This window comes from Stegostoma tigrinum, chromosome 31 (assembly GCF_030684315.1).
Source record: "Stegostoma tigrinum isolate sSteTig4 chromosome 31, sSteTig4.hap1, whole genome shotgun sequence".
Classification (NCBI taxonomy): Eukaryota; Metazoa; Chordata; class Chondrichthyes; order Orectolobiformes; family Stegostomatidae; genus Stegostoma; species Stegostoma tigrinum.
In genome coordinates this window covers 31260678-31279451 of record NC_081384.1, presented here as the reverse complement: position 1 = coordinate 31279451, position 18774 = coordinate 31260678, and the positions used below count along the sequence as shown (strand labels likewise).

The following is an 18774-nucleotide window of genomic DNA, read 5'->3' as shown; positions in this document are numbered from 1 at the left end:
ATATGAATACTAATTTTGAAAATATTTTACCTCCAGTTTTTGTATCTTTCAAACTAGAAGTCACTTAATAATAATCCTCACCAAAAGCAGAAATCAAATCAACAAAAGCTTTTCTTTATAATTATAACTCCTCAATGACTCTAACTTCTGATATTTTTTTAAAAATCTAATCATTGATCATATTGCTGGTTACAAAATGTAACTCAACAGAAAAGTATCAGAGAGATTTGTACTGCAAATAATAATTCACTATATTCCTATTTTTGAGTGCAAAGCAATCTACTGAGATCACATCTGCGTGCCTGAAGTGGCTTCCATGTAATAGTTTCGCAAAAGCAAAATCACTGTATTTGTAAAATTTGAAAACAAACATGCAATCATTTTATTACGGTATTATTAAATTATTCAAATCACTGACTATTCAAAAATTTGAAAAATGCAACTTGTTTGCGTATAGCACATTCTACTCTTGGGTGCCTCAATACGATTGTATTATTTAAAATATATATTCCATATCAGACACACAGTTCAAGGTAGCCTAATCCTAACCCAATGGCCAAAAAAGTCCTGAAGAAAGATGGAGAATCTGCTATCAACATTCATTCTGAGCACCTCAGTGATGCAGAATCCAATATACTTGCTGTTGTGTAACATAATTCAGCAGAACAGCAAACCATAACGTTTACTTCATGGTCATTTGAGATTTTTTTCCAATTTTGTCAATATCTATGAGTCTAATACCTATACTTGCCTGTGATGCTGATCCTTATGATTTGGATTTGATAATGCAGCATTATCAAGGGGCAAGCACCACTTTGCTATTTGTAACTCCTTCAATTGAAACAACCACTGATTTCATTCTATTCAAAGTTTTGAACAGCACTCTTCAACATTAAACAGCTATTCAGCTTAAATTCAGTGTGGTTTGCCAAACTTGGATATATTTCTGAAGGTTTAATCATGTAGCATTGACTGCAGTTTGAAAATGCCATTGCACTCATTTCATTAAAGTTGGGCAATTGGGTTTCATTGTTTACACGTAAAATATATTTTCCAAAATAGATTCCAGTCAACATGAGTAAAATATAAAGATTCAGGTAGCCAAGCTAACTCTGTATGAATCTCAGCTAATGAAAGGACAAGATTTGTAGCTCAAACTCACATTTTCAAGTGTTACATCAGTCAAGCCACTTCGCTTTTAGAATTTAGAACAAAAGAGTTGATTAAAGTTTATCTTAGCCAAAGAAAATATAATTTATCCAATTTATTGCCTTTAATTTTAATTCAGTTAAATGTTGATCTTTGTACAATTCTTGAAATATAATGATGTCAGAGCGGCTGAAATTTATTATAAACTTTTATGTTAAACAACAAAACTGGCTGATTTTTTTCTAAATAAAAATTAACACAGTTGTGCACTATATTTGATACTTTATTGTATAAAAATCAGACTGCTAATGGTTATGAAGGAGCACCCAAAAATCAGGGAAATTGCTGGGATTACCACTGAGATTGCTGTCAACAACCAAGAAATTCCATGGCCAAGATTTAGTGCTGTCTGTACCAAATTTTGGGCAACCATCTTCAAGGGCAATTGACTGTCCACCCCATCGATGAGAATGCTCACTGGGTCAAGTTCTAATTAGCCACTTAAGAGCTTCTTGGCAAATCATGAGCCTCAGCAGTGAAGAAAAGACTCCATTCTTTGAAATGTTTAGCTGGTCTACATATTCTTCTGGTGCTATGACTTCTGTTCTCCCCCCAGATCAGCTGGTATCAAGCTGGTTCTTTGGACATACACATCTGAATTTAGCTCATGACTACTGTCAGCAACTTGGGCACAAGCAGATGGAAATGATACATTGGTCACACAGTGTCAAGAATTCCAAGTCAGTGAAATACAAATGTTCTCAAACTCAGCTCGTAGTTTCTAGACTGATAAAATAAAGTCTTACAATACTGACTCAAACCTTATTCCAGATTCATAGTGACTTGAAACATGTTAAACAACTATGCAATTTGGAGGAGGCCAAGCCTTGTAGACACTGCAGGATAAAAATTGTCAGGATTCACATGAAGAAATACGATGAAAACAACCAAGGCTCAGCAACATGCAATGAGATTCTCCAAAGCAAATGTCCACCCAGTATTTATTTGTACTGAAATTGCATCCATTTATAACAATGCTTCTATTTGTTTCATTGGACCTACAGATTCCTTCTCATGTTGACTGAGTCTTGAACATTGGAGATTGATGATCATTCGCATGGGCTAGTAGTGGGCAGCCTTAAACAGTTATGAGCCTTTAGAGGGTCTACCTGGTGTTTGTCCTGCCTGTGTATTGTCTAGACAATCTAGGTGCCAATAAAAACTTTTGAGTCCGACAATGGCAGGGCTGGCAGCAAAGTGGGGAATCATGGCCACGCGGTCATCCTGAGAAAGGATTACATGAGCATCTCTCATGGTGTTCAAGTCATTGTCATGGGACTACATCTTTACATTGCCTCTACTTTTCATGCTAACAGAATGAAGGAATATGGTGATGTTCTGGATTCACAGATCTAAACTCTTTTTCAAGGATTGAAAAGATGAGGTACTACACCCTACACCATAATGCATGCCGAGTTCCCAATGAAACCATCAGAGTTGTCATTAAATGTTTCATCATTGCATTGCCCCTAAAAGTTGATAAAATGGAGTACTCAGTCAGCTTAACTGCATGGTCTCAATGCTTTGGTGCAAAATCCCACACAATCTGAGTAGCACTCCATGATGGTATTGGGTGCGAAAGCACACTTGAATAGCAATAAGCATGTACTGTGATCAGTTTTTGAATGGTCCATGCAGCAGGATTAAAACCCTCCTCACACCAAATTGTCCAATCCACCTTAGGCACTAGCGCTTAGTGAGTTTCCCTGTTTAAACTCTATCTTTTAAAGGACATTCACTGAGAGAGATTTTCAATTTCTATTACCATTTCCACTGTACACTATTTCCCTTTTACTTGCACAGATTCCATTTTGACAGTAGTAACATATTTGCTTTAAAGATACAAGGAATTTCCATAACAAGATGTTCTACGCAATTAAATTCTGATCATGACAATTGCTTTCCTCCACATTTGCATTCTGATACCATCTCTTTCTGCAATATGAGTACTTCTCAAATTGTATGGTTGTAGCATTATACTCTACCAAAACAGTCTCAAATCCTTAAGTAATGAAACCTAGGTAAAAAATAAGTAAATGGTTATGGTCCCTGCAGAGTCATAGGGTAGACTTCAAAATATTCCTGCAAAATATACAGCTAATACAAAACTCAATGTCTCTTTTTCCATAGTTGAGTATTTCTGCTGGCAGGAATTTAAATTTTCATGAAAACTAAATTACTGGTTGCTCGATCATCAAATTATTGTCCTGGAAAAGAACTGCACCATATCAAAGTTGTTCCTATCAACAGTCAATTTAAACGGCATGCTGTAATTCAATGCTGCTAAAACTAAAACCAGTGCCATCGTAAATGTAGCTGTCAAGCTGTCAAAGGCATTCTATCACTCCTCTGTCCATTCACATCTCTTTTCTTTAATAAACTTGTCAAAAGAACTTTACAGCGCTTCTAATAAAATCCACTTGTTCCTATAAACTGGAAAATCTCTCATTTTGACTTGGGCACTGAATAATCCAAGATAAACTTCATTTTTTCTTCTGTAGGAACTACTTGGCTTTTTCTGCAATGTAGTCCAAAAAGTTACATTTCCTTTGGCAAATTCACTTTTGGTCAAGTTTATGACCAAAATAGTTCTTTGTAACTGATCAAACAATTCACTAACATATTGTAAATGTCCTTCCCAGATTAATTAAGCATCAACATGCACATCACAATTGCACAATCCTTCAATGACCTTGTTGGTTAATTGGTAAAAATTGATGGTATAGTTTTCATTCTGAATGACAATGGTTTCCCATTGATAAAGTTCATCTGCAGCTTCAAAAGCTGATAGTTCTCTGTTTGCATTGGTCTGTGGGACTTGCAAATATCCCTTCAATAAATAAAAATTTGTGAAAAACTATGCATGTTCTATCCTCTCAAAATAGCTCTTCTAATTGTCAAATTGGATGAAAATCTGTCCTTGTTATCACACTGACTCTGTGATAATCTGTGTACAATCATGTGGTGCTGACTGATTTTGGTGCCATCATAATATGTGAGCTCCAGCTACTGTGACTTGGTTTGATAATGTAACTTTCCATCTGAATCTTGCATTATATTTGTAAAGGTTTTGCTTTATGGTTGATACATCCCATATATTAACATTATGAGTGACCAAAAACTGTTTCTCTATCCTTTTACATAATTTGGTTTATGAGTCTGTAATAGCTTTCACAAGCCACCTCAATAGTTTGGCAATTTTCTGGGAGATTGCACAATCTTCAATGGATGCAATTTCAATACAAATAAATATTGGGTGGAGATTTGCTTTGGAGAATCTCATTGCTTATTGCTTGACTGCTCTGTGGCTGGTGACCCTACTGAGCCTTGCTGTTTTCACCATATTTCTTCTTGTGAATCCTGACAATTTTTATCCTGCAGTGACTTGGTCATTTTATTTTTGTATTGTCTGGAGTACTTACTACCGAATTCATATCGAGTTTCTTTTTAATTTACACATTCCACCGAACATTGATTTTAATGATTCCTCAGAGACAATTACAATACCAAAGTAGCAGAAGATACAATGAAGAATTCAAATATAAATTAAACATCTGGGCTAAATTTACCCTGCACTTGAATGACATGGGCAATAGTGAGTCAGGTGATAAAATGTAGCAAGATTGGAAAAATGAAATTCTCAACATCGAGACAAAAATGTTCAACTTTGCAAATTTCTGGCAAAATCAGAATCTCACTATTTTGTGGGGAACAGACCTGTTTGTATACATTTGTTTGACATAAATACCTAATCTTGACTCATAGTTATAGACTTTCCTATTCTCTCATGTACCAGATGGAAACTAAATGGTGATCGTTCCCATCATTTAAGTCAGAGCAGGAATCTGGTGGCTCGCACTCACTATTGTTACTCTGGGCTTCCATCTTGGACAGCAGTCCCCAACGTCTCAGGGCATGTTCCCTGAGCAGCAACCATCAGCACACCGTATCCACAAAAGTTGGTATTGGACATGTAACAGCCTTATCACAGTAACATGACATAGGTCCGACCCATTTACTTTAGAGTTTCCCTCTTCAGTGCTGCACGTTGGAGCTCATCAACACCTTTCATTGTAGTTCCGCTGCCTATAAGATGGTCACATGCCTCTCTGCTGGTTCATTCAGAACTTAAAGGTTCACAGTACTCCTGTCTTGACTTTGGTGCAGACTGAAAACCAGGCTGTGTGAGGGGGCATTCTCAATAGTCGCAATCAGCTTGGCTTTCAAGGGTGGGATGTTGGGATGTTGGGAACAGCATGATGTTTGACAAGGCTACACTGTAGGGTTGGGACTCAGACACTAATGTTGGGACTTAACGACTTAAATGGAAGAGTTGGATGGGAATCCATGGAAATCCAGTATCGATGGAGTTCATAGGGAGGAGGACGCCTTCATTACCAGGCTGAGTCTGCAACTTCATCTGCCAAGCATGACTTGTGTTGCCTTCTCTCACGTGAATCCTAAGTGAGCAATGGAAATAGAAAATAATTGAAAACACACCTGGAGTGGGCGGGGTAAGTGTTTTCTGTCTGAGCACGCAGTCTCTACTTATGACCTTACAAAAGCTTTTGACACTGTGAATCGGGAAGCATTATGGAGCATCCTTCTCCACTTTAGTTGTACCATGAAGTTTATCACCATCCTTTGCCTGCTCCATGACAACATGGAAGTTGTGGTAATGACAAATGGGTCCACCACTGACCCATTCCCCATTTCGACCAGTGTTAAGAAGGGCTCCGTCATCACGCCAACACTGTTCTCAATCTACCTTGCTGCAATGCACTCCAGACCATCGTCAGCACCTTTACAGAGGTACTGAGAGCATGAGTCTCACCTGGAACATCCGCAAAATGAAGGACCTCCACCAACCTGACCCGGAATTGTGAAATGAACTGCCAAATGTCAAGGTCCACGGCGAGGCCTTAATGAACATTGACCACTTCCAATACCACAAGAGTGTCCTGTCTGGCAAAGCAGTTATTGATGAAGAAATCCAGCACCATGCCCAGTGTGCAAGCACAGCCTTCAGCTGCCAGAGGAAAAGGGTGCTCGAGGGCAACAACATCAGGTCTGATACAAAGCTCATGGTTTACAGAGCTGTGGGGGCTCCTGCCCTCCTACCTGGCTCTGAAAGATGGACAGTCAGCAGCAGACACCGCAAGGCACTGGAGAGGTACTGTTGACATGCCCGAGCAAGAAACTGCAAATCCGCTTGGAAGAAAGGCGCACCAGCACCAGTGTTCTCGACCAAGCCCACATCCCCAGCATTAAGGCACTGAACACCCTTGATCAGCTACGATGAGCTGGGCAAGTCGTCTATGTGGCTGACACAAGACTTCCCAAGCCAGTGCTCTACTCCCAGCTTTGAAGCAGCAGGCAAGCCCCAGGTGGACAGTGGAAGCATTTTAGTGTTACCGTCAAGGGCAGGTGAAGCATTTCCACCAACACCTGGAATCACTGCCCCAAGACCATCCTAAGTAGAGGACGAGCATCCGGGAAGGCTTCAAACACCTCGAGACTTGATGTCAGGGAAAAAGCAGAAGCTAGGCAAAAACAGCGAAAGGAGTGTGCTGCCACATCAATGCTCCACCCACCCCTTCTCATGATCACCTCCTGCCCTAAATGTAACAGAGCTTGTGGCAGCCTCTTCAGTCTGTACAGCCACTTACAGGGTCACCTTGAGAGTGAAAGAGAGTCATCCTCATCTGCAAGGGACCACCAATAACAATGACAACTTATCAGTAATGTAACCCTTCAAGGGGAAACTACATTGAGTAAGCAATTAAGCAAACACAGTACCTTTTGGAGATGAGATACATGCAGTATCCAATTATGTTGGATACAAATCCTGGTCAAAAATAAGCTTCACCTTGTTAACGGTTATTACAGATTTATCTCATCCCTCTGAAGTAGGTGACCTTAAAAATACCATCTGTGGGCTACAGTTCACAAAGACGATCCAGGACCTCACAGGCTGTACAAGGGCAAGGAGCTGATTTCCTCTCATAGTGAACTGTAAGTACTTGACAACATGAAATTTGCCTTTCTTGGGTGATGTGGAGTGGGCTGTTGATAGGACAAGGTTTCAGCCTTTTTATCACAATTACGACCTTTTTTCTGTAGTTGCACATCCTATACATCATATACAAGGTCCACTATGTCAAGGTTTTGTGTCCAGGTATTCAATGGCCCCGTTGTCAGAATCATCCACATTCTCTGTGTCAAGGATTACGCCTACCGCTCCCATTACTAAGGACCTGTTTTATTTCTGAAATTCCTCAGACAGTTTCATCGCAACAGTGACCGATGGATCCAGTCACATCAAGGGTCATCATTATTGCGGCTGCAGTGCAATGAAGGTGAGAGAAATAGAAGAGGAACAGATGCGCCAGCAAGCCCAGGATCCACACCAACCTCCAGGAGCTACTGAACAGCATTCAAATCATGACATTGCTGCTTCAGATACACAGCAGGCACAAAAGGCCCAGGATTTAACGTCTTCAATGCCAGTTCCTCCAGAAAAGTGAAGCACATTGCTGCTACAAACTACGGAAGTCCGAGGACATGATCACAAAGCTATGGCAACTGCTAGAGTGGGACCTACAATCTGAAGCGGGTGGAGGGGGGGAGCGGGTAGCCATCCCTATTCTGATGGCTGATAAGATAATAGTTGTGTTAAATATTTAGGTAACTCGTTCTTTCTGAGGATGCACTGGCAACCTATGTGGGATCTCAAAGTTTAATCTACAAATGTATCAAGGCTGTTTTTTTTTAGATTAGATTAGATTCCCTACAGTGTGGAAACAGGCCCTTCGGGTCAACAAGTCCACACCGCCCCTTGAAGCATCCCACCCAGACCCATCCCCCATAACCCACTCACTCCTGAACACTACGGGCAATTTAGAGTGGCCAATCCACCTAGCCTGCACATCTTTTTGGACTGTGGGAGGAAACCGGAGCACCCGGAGGAAACCCACGCAGACACAGGGAGAATGTGCAAACTCCACACAGACAGTCGCCTGAGGCTGGAATCGAACCCGGGTCCCTGGCGCTGTGAGGCTGCAGTACTAACCACTGAACCACCGTGCCACATTTTTTGCAGATCACATTGCATCATCTGATTTCCCCATGAAGAAGTCAGATTAGCAGGCTGGGCAGTAGGCTCTGCAACATGGCTGGCTCTTCTCAGGTCCAAGGTGCACAGACTACACACACTGTGGCAAGAGTGTCATACTACTGCGCTGTAGACTTCATGAAGAGAAAACAGTTCCAATCCAATTCTCAATGATCATCACTACCATGCCTTGGAAGTCAGCACCAGGCATCTTGGGAACTGCCATGATGCATGAGATCCATGATGCTTGAGAACGCTGAAGGTCCTACTTCATTTCGAGGGCCAGATCTCTTTCAAGAATGGTTACTGGGAGACAAAGGCACCCTGTGCAATCATGGCTGATAACTCTGTTACACAAAACCCTGATTGAGGCTTAGCATGGATATCGTGCTACCTATTCTTCAACCAGGGCCATGTTGGAGCAAAGTTGCTTCCTGAATCAAATGAAGCCTTTTTTTTGGTTCACATTTGCTGTTGTTGAATAAAGGCTAACATTTCCAACCATTTGAAGGCTTTCTAATATGTCATGCACTCAAATAATGAGACAATGCATGTAATCCTGGGCCTAATGGAAAACTAGAACTCTGTTAGACAGGGTTCAAAGACTGCATGTTACTGAGGATGGTCAACCTGTTGTAGATTCCGTTACAATGACAAGTAGACAGATGGTGATGTAAAATAGCAAAAAGAACATGACCTTGTATTTGCAATGAAACATCAGCCATGTCACCTATCTGCCCTGAAAAGTATTTGTTTTTCATTCCCCTCCATCTCTGTCCACTCTGAAGGGCATATCCTGGCTGCATGGTTGAGCTTTAAATTTGGTACCGATGCCAGGAATCCCAGAAGTTGCAGCAGTTCTGAATATCTACGCAGTTCCTAAGTGCACAAGAGTACATCTAGGGTGCTATAGAAACATGGTGTATATGTAATAAGGTGAGTAGAAGAGAATTGCATGAGTAAACCTGCTACAGCCCACGGAGGGAAAGTCTTATCAAACTCCCCATAATTGACACTAACCTAATTTTTGGTAAAATTCAGCCCTCTGTATCTGGATGTATGTAGCATTACAGCCTAGAGGAGGAATTAATAAAATGGCTTTGTATAGTTCCGTGGAACAGTGTGCTTGCAGCCATCCACGAAACAAGCTATCCACAACATGGTATGCTGCAATGAGATAGGATTAATTAATTATCATACAGAAAGGGGCCCAGCAGTAGCAGTTACCATGGTATCACTGAAATTAACATTCAAGGATGGGTCTGAAATTATTTTTGAAAATTTAAATAAGTGCAATTAAGAGGGCATGGAAGAGCTGGCTGAAGTGAATTGGCAAATTGGATGAAGGGATAGGTTGATAGAAATGCAGTGGTAGACATTTAAGAGGATATTTCAGAATACACTGAATAGATACATATCAAAGTGCCAGGAAATGCCAAGGGCCACACCCACAATTCCTAGTTAATTAGAAAAGTTAAAGATTGCATCAAACCTTCAGAGAAGGTATATTATCATTTCACTAATGTTCTTTGAGATGGTGGATGGAAAGCTGAAAGCATTAATTATTTTATTCTCAAATTATTCATTATTTCTTTGAATATTTATGTTGACAAAATCAAATCATACCTGTAAAAAATTACACTAGCTCTTCCATTACAACTTTTGTCAAAATTTTCCACAAAACACACTGACCAGGAAATTGTGGTGAAATATCCATAACTGATAAAAGATATGTTTCACACTTTTAGTTGAGGGTAGGGTGAGAAGGTTTTAGTATTTCCATTCTGCATTTTCCTAATATTTAAGTGATCTATCAATGGAATCCATGAGGCACTTGTAATATCTTTCTGTAATTCTTCGATGGAACTATCATCTGATGAATGACTGGCCATTTCTCATCAGCTGGTATTTGAAGTAGCTCCCATTTCTCCCTAAACAGTTTAGCTTTTGAACTTTAATACTCAGGTATTGGTTCTATTTCAGTTTCTGAGTAGGCAATTTAATATTGTTGTATCAACTCAGGATTATTTTGTTATATTTATTGAAGAAGATGGGCTAAATATGTCAGCCTCAGTATTGTAACTTTCCACCCTTTTTATTCTCCCGAGCTATTCCCCTTCCTGTCTGAGGTACACATGCTACCTGTGCCACTGCTATGGCTGGTACTAACAACTTCCTTTCCTGATTCACTACTTTCTAAGGATTCCTAAGGGGTTCCTAATACTGAAAAACTGGTCTCCATTCAATTTTAGCACTTAGTTTTAGTATATCCAGTCTTGTAACAAGAGAAGCATTTCATTTTATTTATATTAATTTTGGGTTTGGGCCTACCTCCTTTATTATTTTGGGGCCCATCTGTTTATTCTCTAAAACTAAAAGATTTTGCATTTGTAGATTTCCCATTTCACTAATTTGCTTGTTGATTCCCTCAGATCTTCATAATATAATATTTCTTTGGGTAGGTTTTAACCATTATCGGATTTCTATTTTGGAATACTTCCATAATAATGATTTCCCTCACATTCTCAATTATCTTCTTTTCAGTGATCAAAATCACTGATTCTACAGTATTTCTTTTACTCTGTCAAATTCTGCAAATATTGAATTAGGGTTCTTTTTTACAGTGCTAAATTTTAATCAATATGCTCACAAGCATTGATTATTGATCTTTTAAGAGCTTCATAGTCTTCTGACTGCTCTTCTGACAGACAGTGCTCACACTTATGGTTGTACCTATCAGGCCACTCCATAGTTTTAAGTTACAAACATCTTAAGGTGACTTCAACTTCAGAGCTAACTTTTCAAATGAGGTACCTAATCAAAGATTGCTTGTTAAATCAAATCCCTCATTGGAATCAGAATCATTCTCTGAACTACTATCACTTCTTGCTTTCTTTTCTCCACCAGTCATGTTTACTCAGTTTTCCTCCTCTTTAGTATGAGCTTTTTAAATGCTGTTTGTTTCTTTTTTGTTCTCCTCTTTTGCTCATGCAAGCTTTTGTTGTTTGCATCTCAATTTTTTCTTTCATCTCTTTTTGTTTATCTTTTTCCTGTTCAATTGATTTTTTTTTCATTTGATTGAATTTTAGCTAATTCTGGTGATAATACATGAATTCCAAGTTTCACTCATTTTAACTGTACATAATGGAGGAGGTACTATATGTGTCTTATCCTTAATGAACTTGCATTTACTTCTTCCTCCAAATGACACTGACAATTGTCTAATGACACTGTCAGTTTAACTAACATTGGTCAAAGAGTTTTCTATGCCAGACCTCCATGCACTTAGTGCCATAGAGTCATACAGCCGCACAGCATGGAAACAGACCCTTTGGTCCAACTCGTCCATGCCAACCAGATATCCTAAATTAATTTACTCCAATTTGCTAGCATTAGGCTCTAAACCCTTCCTATTTATGTACCCATCCAGATGCCCTTTAAATGTTCTAATTGTACCAGCCTCCCTCACTTCCTCTAGCAGCTCATTCTATACATGCACCATGCTCTGCATGAAAAAGTTGCTCCTTAGGTCCCTTTTAAATCTTTCCCCTCTCAGCTTAAACATACCCCCTCTAGTTTTGAATTCCCCTACCATGGGAAAAAGACCTTGGTTATTCATTTTAGCTCACTTTCCCAGCGTACCACCACGTCCAAGTGTACACCTGATCAGGTCCCAAGATTTATCCACTTTTATGCGTTTTAAGACGTTCAGCACCCCCTCTTCTGTAATGCAGACATTTTTCAAGATGTTGCTATTTATTTCCAAAGTTCTCTAGCTTCCTTATCCTTCTCTACAGTAAATACAGATACAAAGTACTTGTTTACTATCCCACCCCCCATCTCCAGAGGTTTTACATACAGGTGGCCTTGCTGATCATTAAGGAGTCCTATTCTCTCCTTAGTTACTCTACTAACCTTAATGTATTTGTAGAATCCCTTTGAATTCTCCTTAACCCCATTTGCCAAAGCTACCTCATGTCCCCTTTTTACCCTCCTGATTTCCCTCAAGTATAATTCTACCGTCTTCATACTCTTCTAGGGGTCCACTCAATCCCGGTTGTCTATATCTGAAATATGCTTCCTTCTTTTGTTGACTAAACCCTCAATGTCTCTAGTCATCCAGCATTCCCTACACTAACCATCTTTGTTCCTCACCATAACAGGAACATACTGTCTTGGGATTCTCGTTATCTCATTTTTGAAGGCTTCCCACTTTCCTGACACTTGTTTACCTGCAAATATCCACCCCCAAAGAAGTTTCTTTACATAAAAAAAATCACTGACCCCTCTCAAATTCAAGGAATTTTGATCCTACAAGTAGCCTCTACCTTTATTTTTGATCTCAGCTAATGAAATGCCGGACAAGTTAGATCCCAGAGTGGAAACAAGCTTGATAGATCTTAAATTTCATTTTTCTTTTAGTTTACTATGGCGTGAACTCATTCAGAAGAGGCTCCAAATGTACTTTTAGCAAAAAAATGACTCAAAAGAAAAATTCAAACTATGTTACACTAGCCAAGAAAAACAATGAATTTTTCCCTGCCTTGATTATGCTTTTTACAACTATTGATAATGATCACATGGTTATCATTAAACTAGTGTTTACTCCCAGAATTTTATTTAATCCAAAATTCACTTCTGATGGAGAGGAATTTGAACCATGTCTACAGAATATTAGCCTGTGTTCTGGACAACTACATACAACATAGAACAGAGAACAGTACAGGCCCTTCGGCCCATGATACCTCTGACATCTCCCCTATACCTTCCTCCAATCACGTTAAAATTATGCCCCCTCATAATAGTCATTTCCACCCTGGGAAAAAGTCTCTTACTATCCACTCTATCTATGCCCGTCATCATCTTGTACACCTCTATCAAGTCACCTCTCATCCTTCTTTGGTCCAATGAGAAAAGCCCTAGGTCCCTCAACCTTTCCTCATAAGACCTGCCCTCCAGTACAGGCAACATCCTGGTAAATCCCCTCTGCACCCTCTCTGAAGCTTCCACATCCTTCCTATAGTGAGGCGACCAGACCTGAACACAATATTTCAAGTGTGGTCTAACCAGGGTTCTACAGAGCTGCAGCATAACCTTGCAGCTCTTAAACTCAATTCCCCTGCTAACATTACCATTGGCTACTGCTTCCCAAAACCAGTAATGTTTTCACTGGAGTCTTTCACAGCAGAATCTGTGGGTCTTACTGTCTAGTGAGTTGGTACCCATGTTATTCTTCCTTCTGCCTATTTGCAACCCAGTCATGCCCAGTGTTTCACTATGTATAGATCACATAAATATATGTAAACATAAATACTAGCTGTAAAGTATGTGCAATGTCAAGTGATGGTGAAGATTGTCAAAGCTTCTTCAATCAACATTTTCTTCAGCTTTTCACATTGCTCCTGAATCACAGCCTGGCCAGGTAACATTTCTTTGGTAAGCAAAAACAGAAAGACACAAATGATAGGGTTGTGGTGAGGAGAATAAGGCATGCTTTGGTTATCTGGCTGAGTGGCTTGCTAGCTCATTTAATAGGGCAATTGACAGTCAACCACTGTGGCTCTGAAGTCACATGTGGGCCAGACCAGGAGACGATGGCGGACGGTGGCTGACTTCCATCCAATAATTGTGAACGGTTTCATGGACATCTGTAGATTCTTAATTCCAGACCTTTTATTATTGAATTCAAATTCCACCATCTGGTGGAATTCGAACCTGAGTCCCAAGAATATTAGCTGAGTTTCTGGATTAATAGTCTAGTGATAATACCACTCGGCCATTACCACCCTGTAATTTTAGATTACCTACACTTCCCATCCTACTCCCCATCCCAATTTTCATGGAACAAAGCCAGTTTTTCATGGTTTGTGGATCTCGGAGGAATTATGAATTGAATTTGGGATTCAGGATTTTTTTGAAAATTAACTTCAAAAAATCTTGATCTTATCTATGCCCATCTTCCCCCTCATGCCAACTCATTCCCTCAATCAAACTCCGTGGTCACGTACAGCCCCATGCTAACTAATGTCCCCAGTCCATTGGCAAAGGCCTCTCATACACTCCACACCAACTCATGGCCTTAAAATAACTATTTACTCAATATACATTATTATTAGAACAAAATAAACCATATAGTAACAATATCATGTATTAAACTTTCTAGGGAAAACACATGGGTAATTTTTTGAAAAAAAAACTTGATTGAATTTTGAAAACAACCGAGAACTTTAAACAGACAATTGTAGTTTGAACAACAAAAGCTTTAACGATGAGACACCTCTTAACCAAGTGCAATTAAACACTGAGACACTGACAAAAATGGATCACAGAAGGCAATACCTTGTAACTTCATTGAGATGTCAATCAAGCAAAGTCAACACTTATTGAGATACCTGTAAACAAACACACTCACATATCTTTTTATAAGCCTGTAGGTGAGCTATCCAGAACAGGCAGCAATGCAGAGGCCTCAGAATGGATGCAACTCAATGGTCAAGCAAGCCCCAGAAAAGCAGGGTGATGGTGGACTTAATTATTGAGGAAAGGGGGAAGGTGTTTCCAAGGGTGCAGCCCTTGAAGCCATAGGACACTCTGCGGACAAAGTGTGACTGATCAGGAGTGCCTCCCACTTCCTCTGAATCAGCAAGGAGACCACCTTGGGTGACATTGGGCCCCTAGCTGCAGACAGAATGGGGTGAAACTATTGCTGGCTCTTGATTGGCCCCCAAAGGCCTTAATTCACTTGCAGGTGAGAAATCTGTCCTTGGCCTTCTCTATCAAAATAAATCGGAGTTTGTCAGGAAAGTACAGGCAGTTTACCTTGCCCTTCTCTTTGATTATATGCCTATCCCTTTCATACTCCTTCATATAGCTGCAAAGGGCAGAATGAAATTTTGTCCATCAATATAGGTTATATGCTTAATTCCTGAAATAGAATTTGAACTCACAACAATAGGATTTAGAGTTAGGAGTAATACCGACTGAACCAAGCTAATTTAATAAGCCTTAACTCCTAATAAGCAACAGGCAGCAGAATTCTCTTGTGGTAATGTCCAAATTATTTATGCAGGTGAAAATAAAATACATTCCAGTGCAAAATACTTCAGCAAATAGTAACAAACATTTCACTAAAACTATAAAATGCTATTCTCACCTATTATTTGCTTTCTGTCTGACAGCAATCTCGATATTCAAAAGTCGCATTTCCTTTAACTGCATGTGGTGATATTAAACATAGAAACATAGAACATTGGAGCAGGAGGAGACCATTCAGCCCTTCAATCTGCTCTGCCATTCATCATGATCATGGCTGATCATCCAACTCAATAGCTTAATCCTGCTTTCTCCCTTTAACCTTTGATCCCATTTGCCCCAAGTGCCATATCTAGCCACCTCTTGAATATATTCAATGTTTTGGCATCAACTACTTCCTGTGGTAATGAATTTCCCAGGCTCACTGCTCTTTGGGTGAAGAAATGTCTCCTCAACTCTGTCTTAAATGGTCTCCCACGACTACTCAGATTGTGACCCCTGGTTCTGGACACACCCACCATCAGAAACATCCTTCCTTCATCTGCCCTGTCTAGACGTGTTAAAATTTTATACGCCTCTATGAGATCCCCGCTTAGTCGTCTGAACTCCAGCGAAAACAATCCGAACCTAGTCAATCTCTCCTCATATGTCAGTCCCACCAATCCTGGAAGTGAGCCTTCGCTACACTCCCTCAAAAGCAAGAGCATCCCTCCTCAGAAAAGGGGACTGAAACTGCCTCCACTAATTTCTACAGATGCACCATTGAAAGCATACTGACCAGGTACATAATGGCATGGTATAGCAACTGTCCTGTCCAGGACTGTAAGAACAAAAGGTGGTGTGCACAGCCCAAACCAGTATGGAAGCCACCCTTCCACCCATGGACTTTATTTACACTTATTGCTGCCGCAGAAAGGCAGTCAATATCAAAGACCCATCGCACCCCGATAATGATCTCCTACAACCTCTTTCGTCAGGCAGAATATACAAAAGCCTGAACACACACACAAGCAGGTTCAGAAACAGTTTCTTTCCAACTGTTACCAGACTGTTGAATGGACTCTAGCCTCAAATAACATAACTTGCAATGTAACCTTTCTGATCTGTACATTCTTTACTTGCTGTGATCTGCCTGTGCTGCTCATAAACAAGGCTTTTCACTGTATTTTGGTACACATGACAATAAAAATCTAACACAACATCCCAGATATGGCCTCACCAAGGCCCTGTATAAGTGCAACAACACATTCCTGCTGCTGTGTGTGAAACCTCTTGCACAGCTAGATTGGCAATGATTCCCTTCTCATTACTCAGTACCCAATATAAGATGGCCTACTCTCTAGTTGGTTCCTCCACATATTATCAAGAAAACCATTCTGTATACACTCCATGAATTCCTGCTCTACGGCACTGTGGCTAATTTGATTTGCCCAATCTATGCGCAATTTAAAATCATCCATCGTCACCGATATTCCCTTATCATGTGCATCTCTAATTTCCTGTTTAGTGCCATTCCCAACATCACCACTGCAGTTTTTGGCGTCTATATATGACACCCACTAATGTTTTTTGCAGTTGGTATTTCTCAGTCTACCCATGGAGACTCCACATTGTCAGAGCTAACATCCTTTCTCACAATTGTGTTCATATCCTCTTTAACCAGCAATGCCACTCCATCACCTTTTCCTTCTTGTCTGGGTTTCCCGAATACTGAATACCCTGGGACATCCAGTTCCCATCACAGGTCACCCTGCAGCCATGTTTCCGTAATCCCAATTATATAGTATCCATTTACATCTGTCTGTACGATTAGTTCATCCACTTTATTGTAAATGCTCAGTGTATCAAGGCACAAAGCCTTTAAGTTTCTCTTTTTAACACTGTTTCTTGTTCTTATTTTTCTCAATAGCCCTTTTTGAATTTTGTCCTTGGTTTCTCTATAACTTTTCTTATTCCCTTTTCTATCTTTTGTTTTTGTTCTTGTTCCATCCTCCTGTGACTCCTTACCTATGCCAGGGGAATGGAAACCTATTAGTATAAACCCTCCCCAACTGTTCTATTCCAGCTAGCAGGTGTCAATCCTAAGATCGCTACCTTCAAGGTATGATTTCTTAACTTTCTTCCTAGTTCCCTGTATTCTTCTTTTAGGACCTCATCCTTTTTTTTAAACCTATGTTGTTTGTAGCGATGTGTACCATGATCACTGGCTGTTCACCCTTCCCCTCCAGTACATCCTGTACCTACTGGGAAACATTCTTGACCATAGCACCAGGGAGGCACATATCATCCTGGAGTCTTATTTGCAACCACAGAAATACCTGTCTATTTCCCTTACAATTGAGTCCTCTATAACTTTTGCCCTGCTACACTTTTTGCCCCTCCCCTCTGCAGCTGAACTAACCATGGTGCAATGGATTTGACTGCTGCTGCTTTCTTCTGAGAGGTAATTCCCTTCAGTAGTATGCAAAACTGTATATCTGTTTTGCAGAGAAATGGCTACAGGATATTCTAGCACTACCTAGCTATCTGTCTCGCTCTGCCTGGTAGTCACCCATTCCCTTCCTGTCTGCAGAGTGCTATACACGATACTCTCTGCCTCGCGGGTGCTGAACAGTGTCCCCATATGCCACTTCAGCTCTGAAACTCGAGCTTCCAGAAGCTGTAACTGGAGACACTTTCCGCACACATGCAGACCTGGGGGACTTGAACGGTCCCTTGCCTGTCGCATGGAGCAAGAGGAGTAAACCAAGACTTTGATGCCCTCTTGCCATGGTTGAACTCTTTAAAATAAAACCTTGGAGATACTTAACATTAGATTAAATCAAATCCAGTTATTGGTGGCCCTCCTTTCCTGGTCCGTGTCCTACCCTTACAGATAAGAAGCCAAAAAAATGTACTATTAACTATTTCTTAACACACCTCAGATGTGGCACTCTCTCAAACATTTTCCTAAAAAAATCCATATATACAACATTCATCCCATTTATCTGTTGGACCTTATTCCTTCAACAAAATCAACTCAATTGGTTAAACATTTACTTTACAAATCCTGCTATTAGTTTTATTTAGCCCATGCCTAAGTCATTGCTATCCAATATTTTACTGGCTACTGCAATTTTGATTTGCTAATGATAAATGAATAGTTATAGTCATTGGGCATGTGCCAACAATACTCAGTTGCGCAGTATATCCATGCATACCCTAACCTTATCTGGCGATATGCAAAATGGTGAGAGAGAAACTGTTTAAGTGCTTTTAGATTATTGCGTGTGCCTTACTTCTACATTTATGAATTTTGTGTTGAAATGATGTATACAATAGGGGAAACCTCTGACACTGTATACTAAATCAGCTCAGCCAATCAGAATAACTGCTTTGAGCCAGCAGATGGACACAAACCCACCTAATACTTGGCAACT

The 18774-nt window shown here is 40.1% G+C and overlaps 1 protein-coding gene across 1 annotated transcript in view; it reads right to left on the bottom strand.

Annotated features, from left to right (window-relative positions):
- The window catches only part of LOC132206131 (uncharacterized), a 116311-nt gene extending 110359 nt beyond the window's left edge, over positions 1-5952 (bottom strand). The window contains exon 1 of the mRNA XM_059638795.1: positions 5912-5952. Within this exon, the coding sequence (XP_059494778.1) occupies positions 5912-5952 (41 nt within the window). The remainder of the gene's footprint in view (positions 1-5911) is intronic.
- Between the last annotated feature and the right edge of the window lie 12822 nt (positions 5953-18774).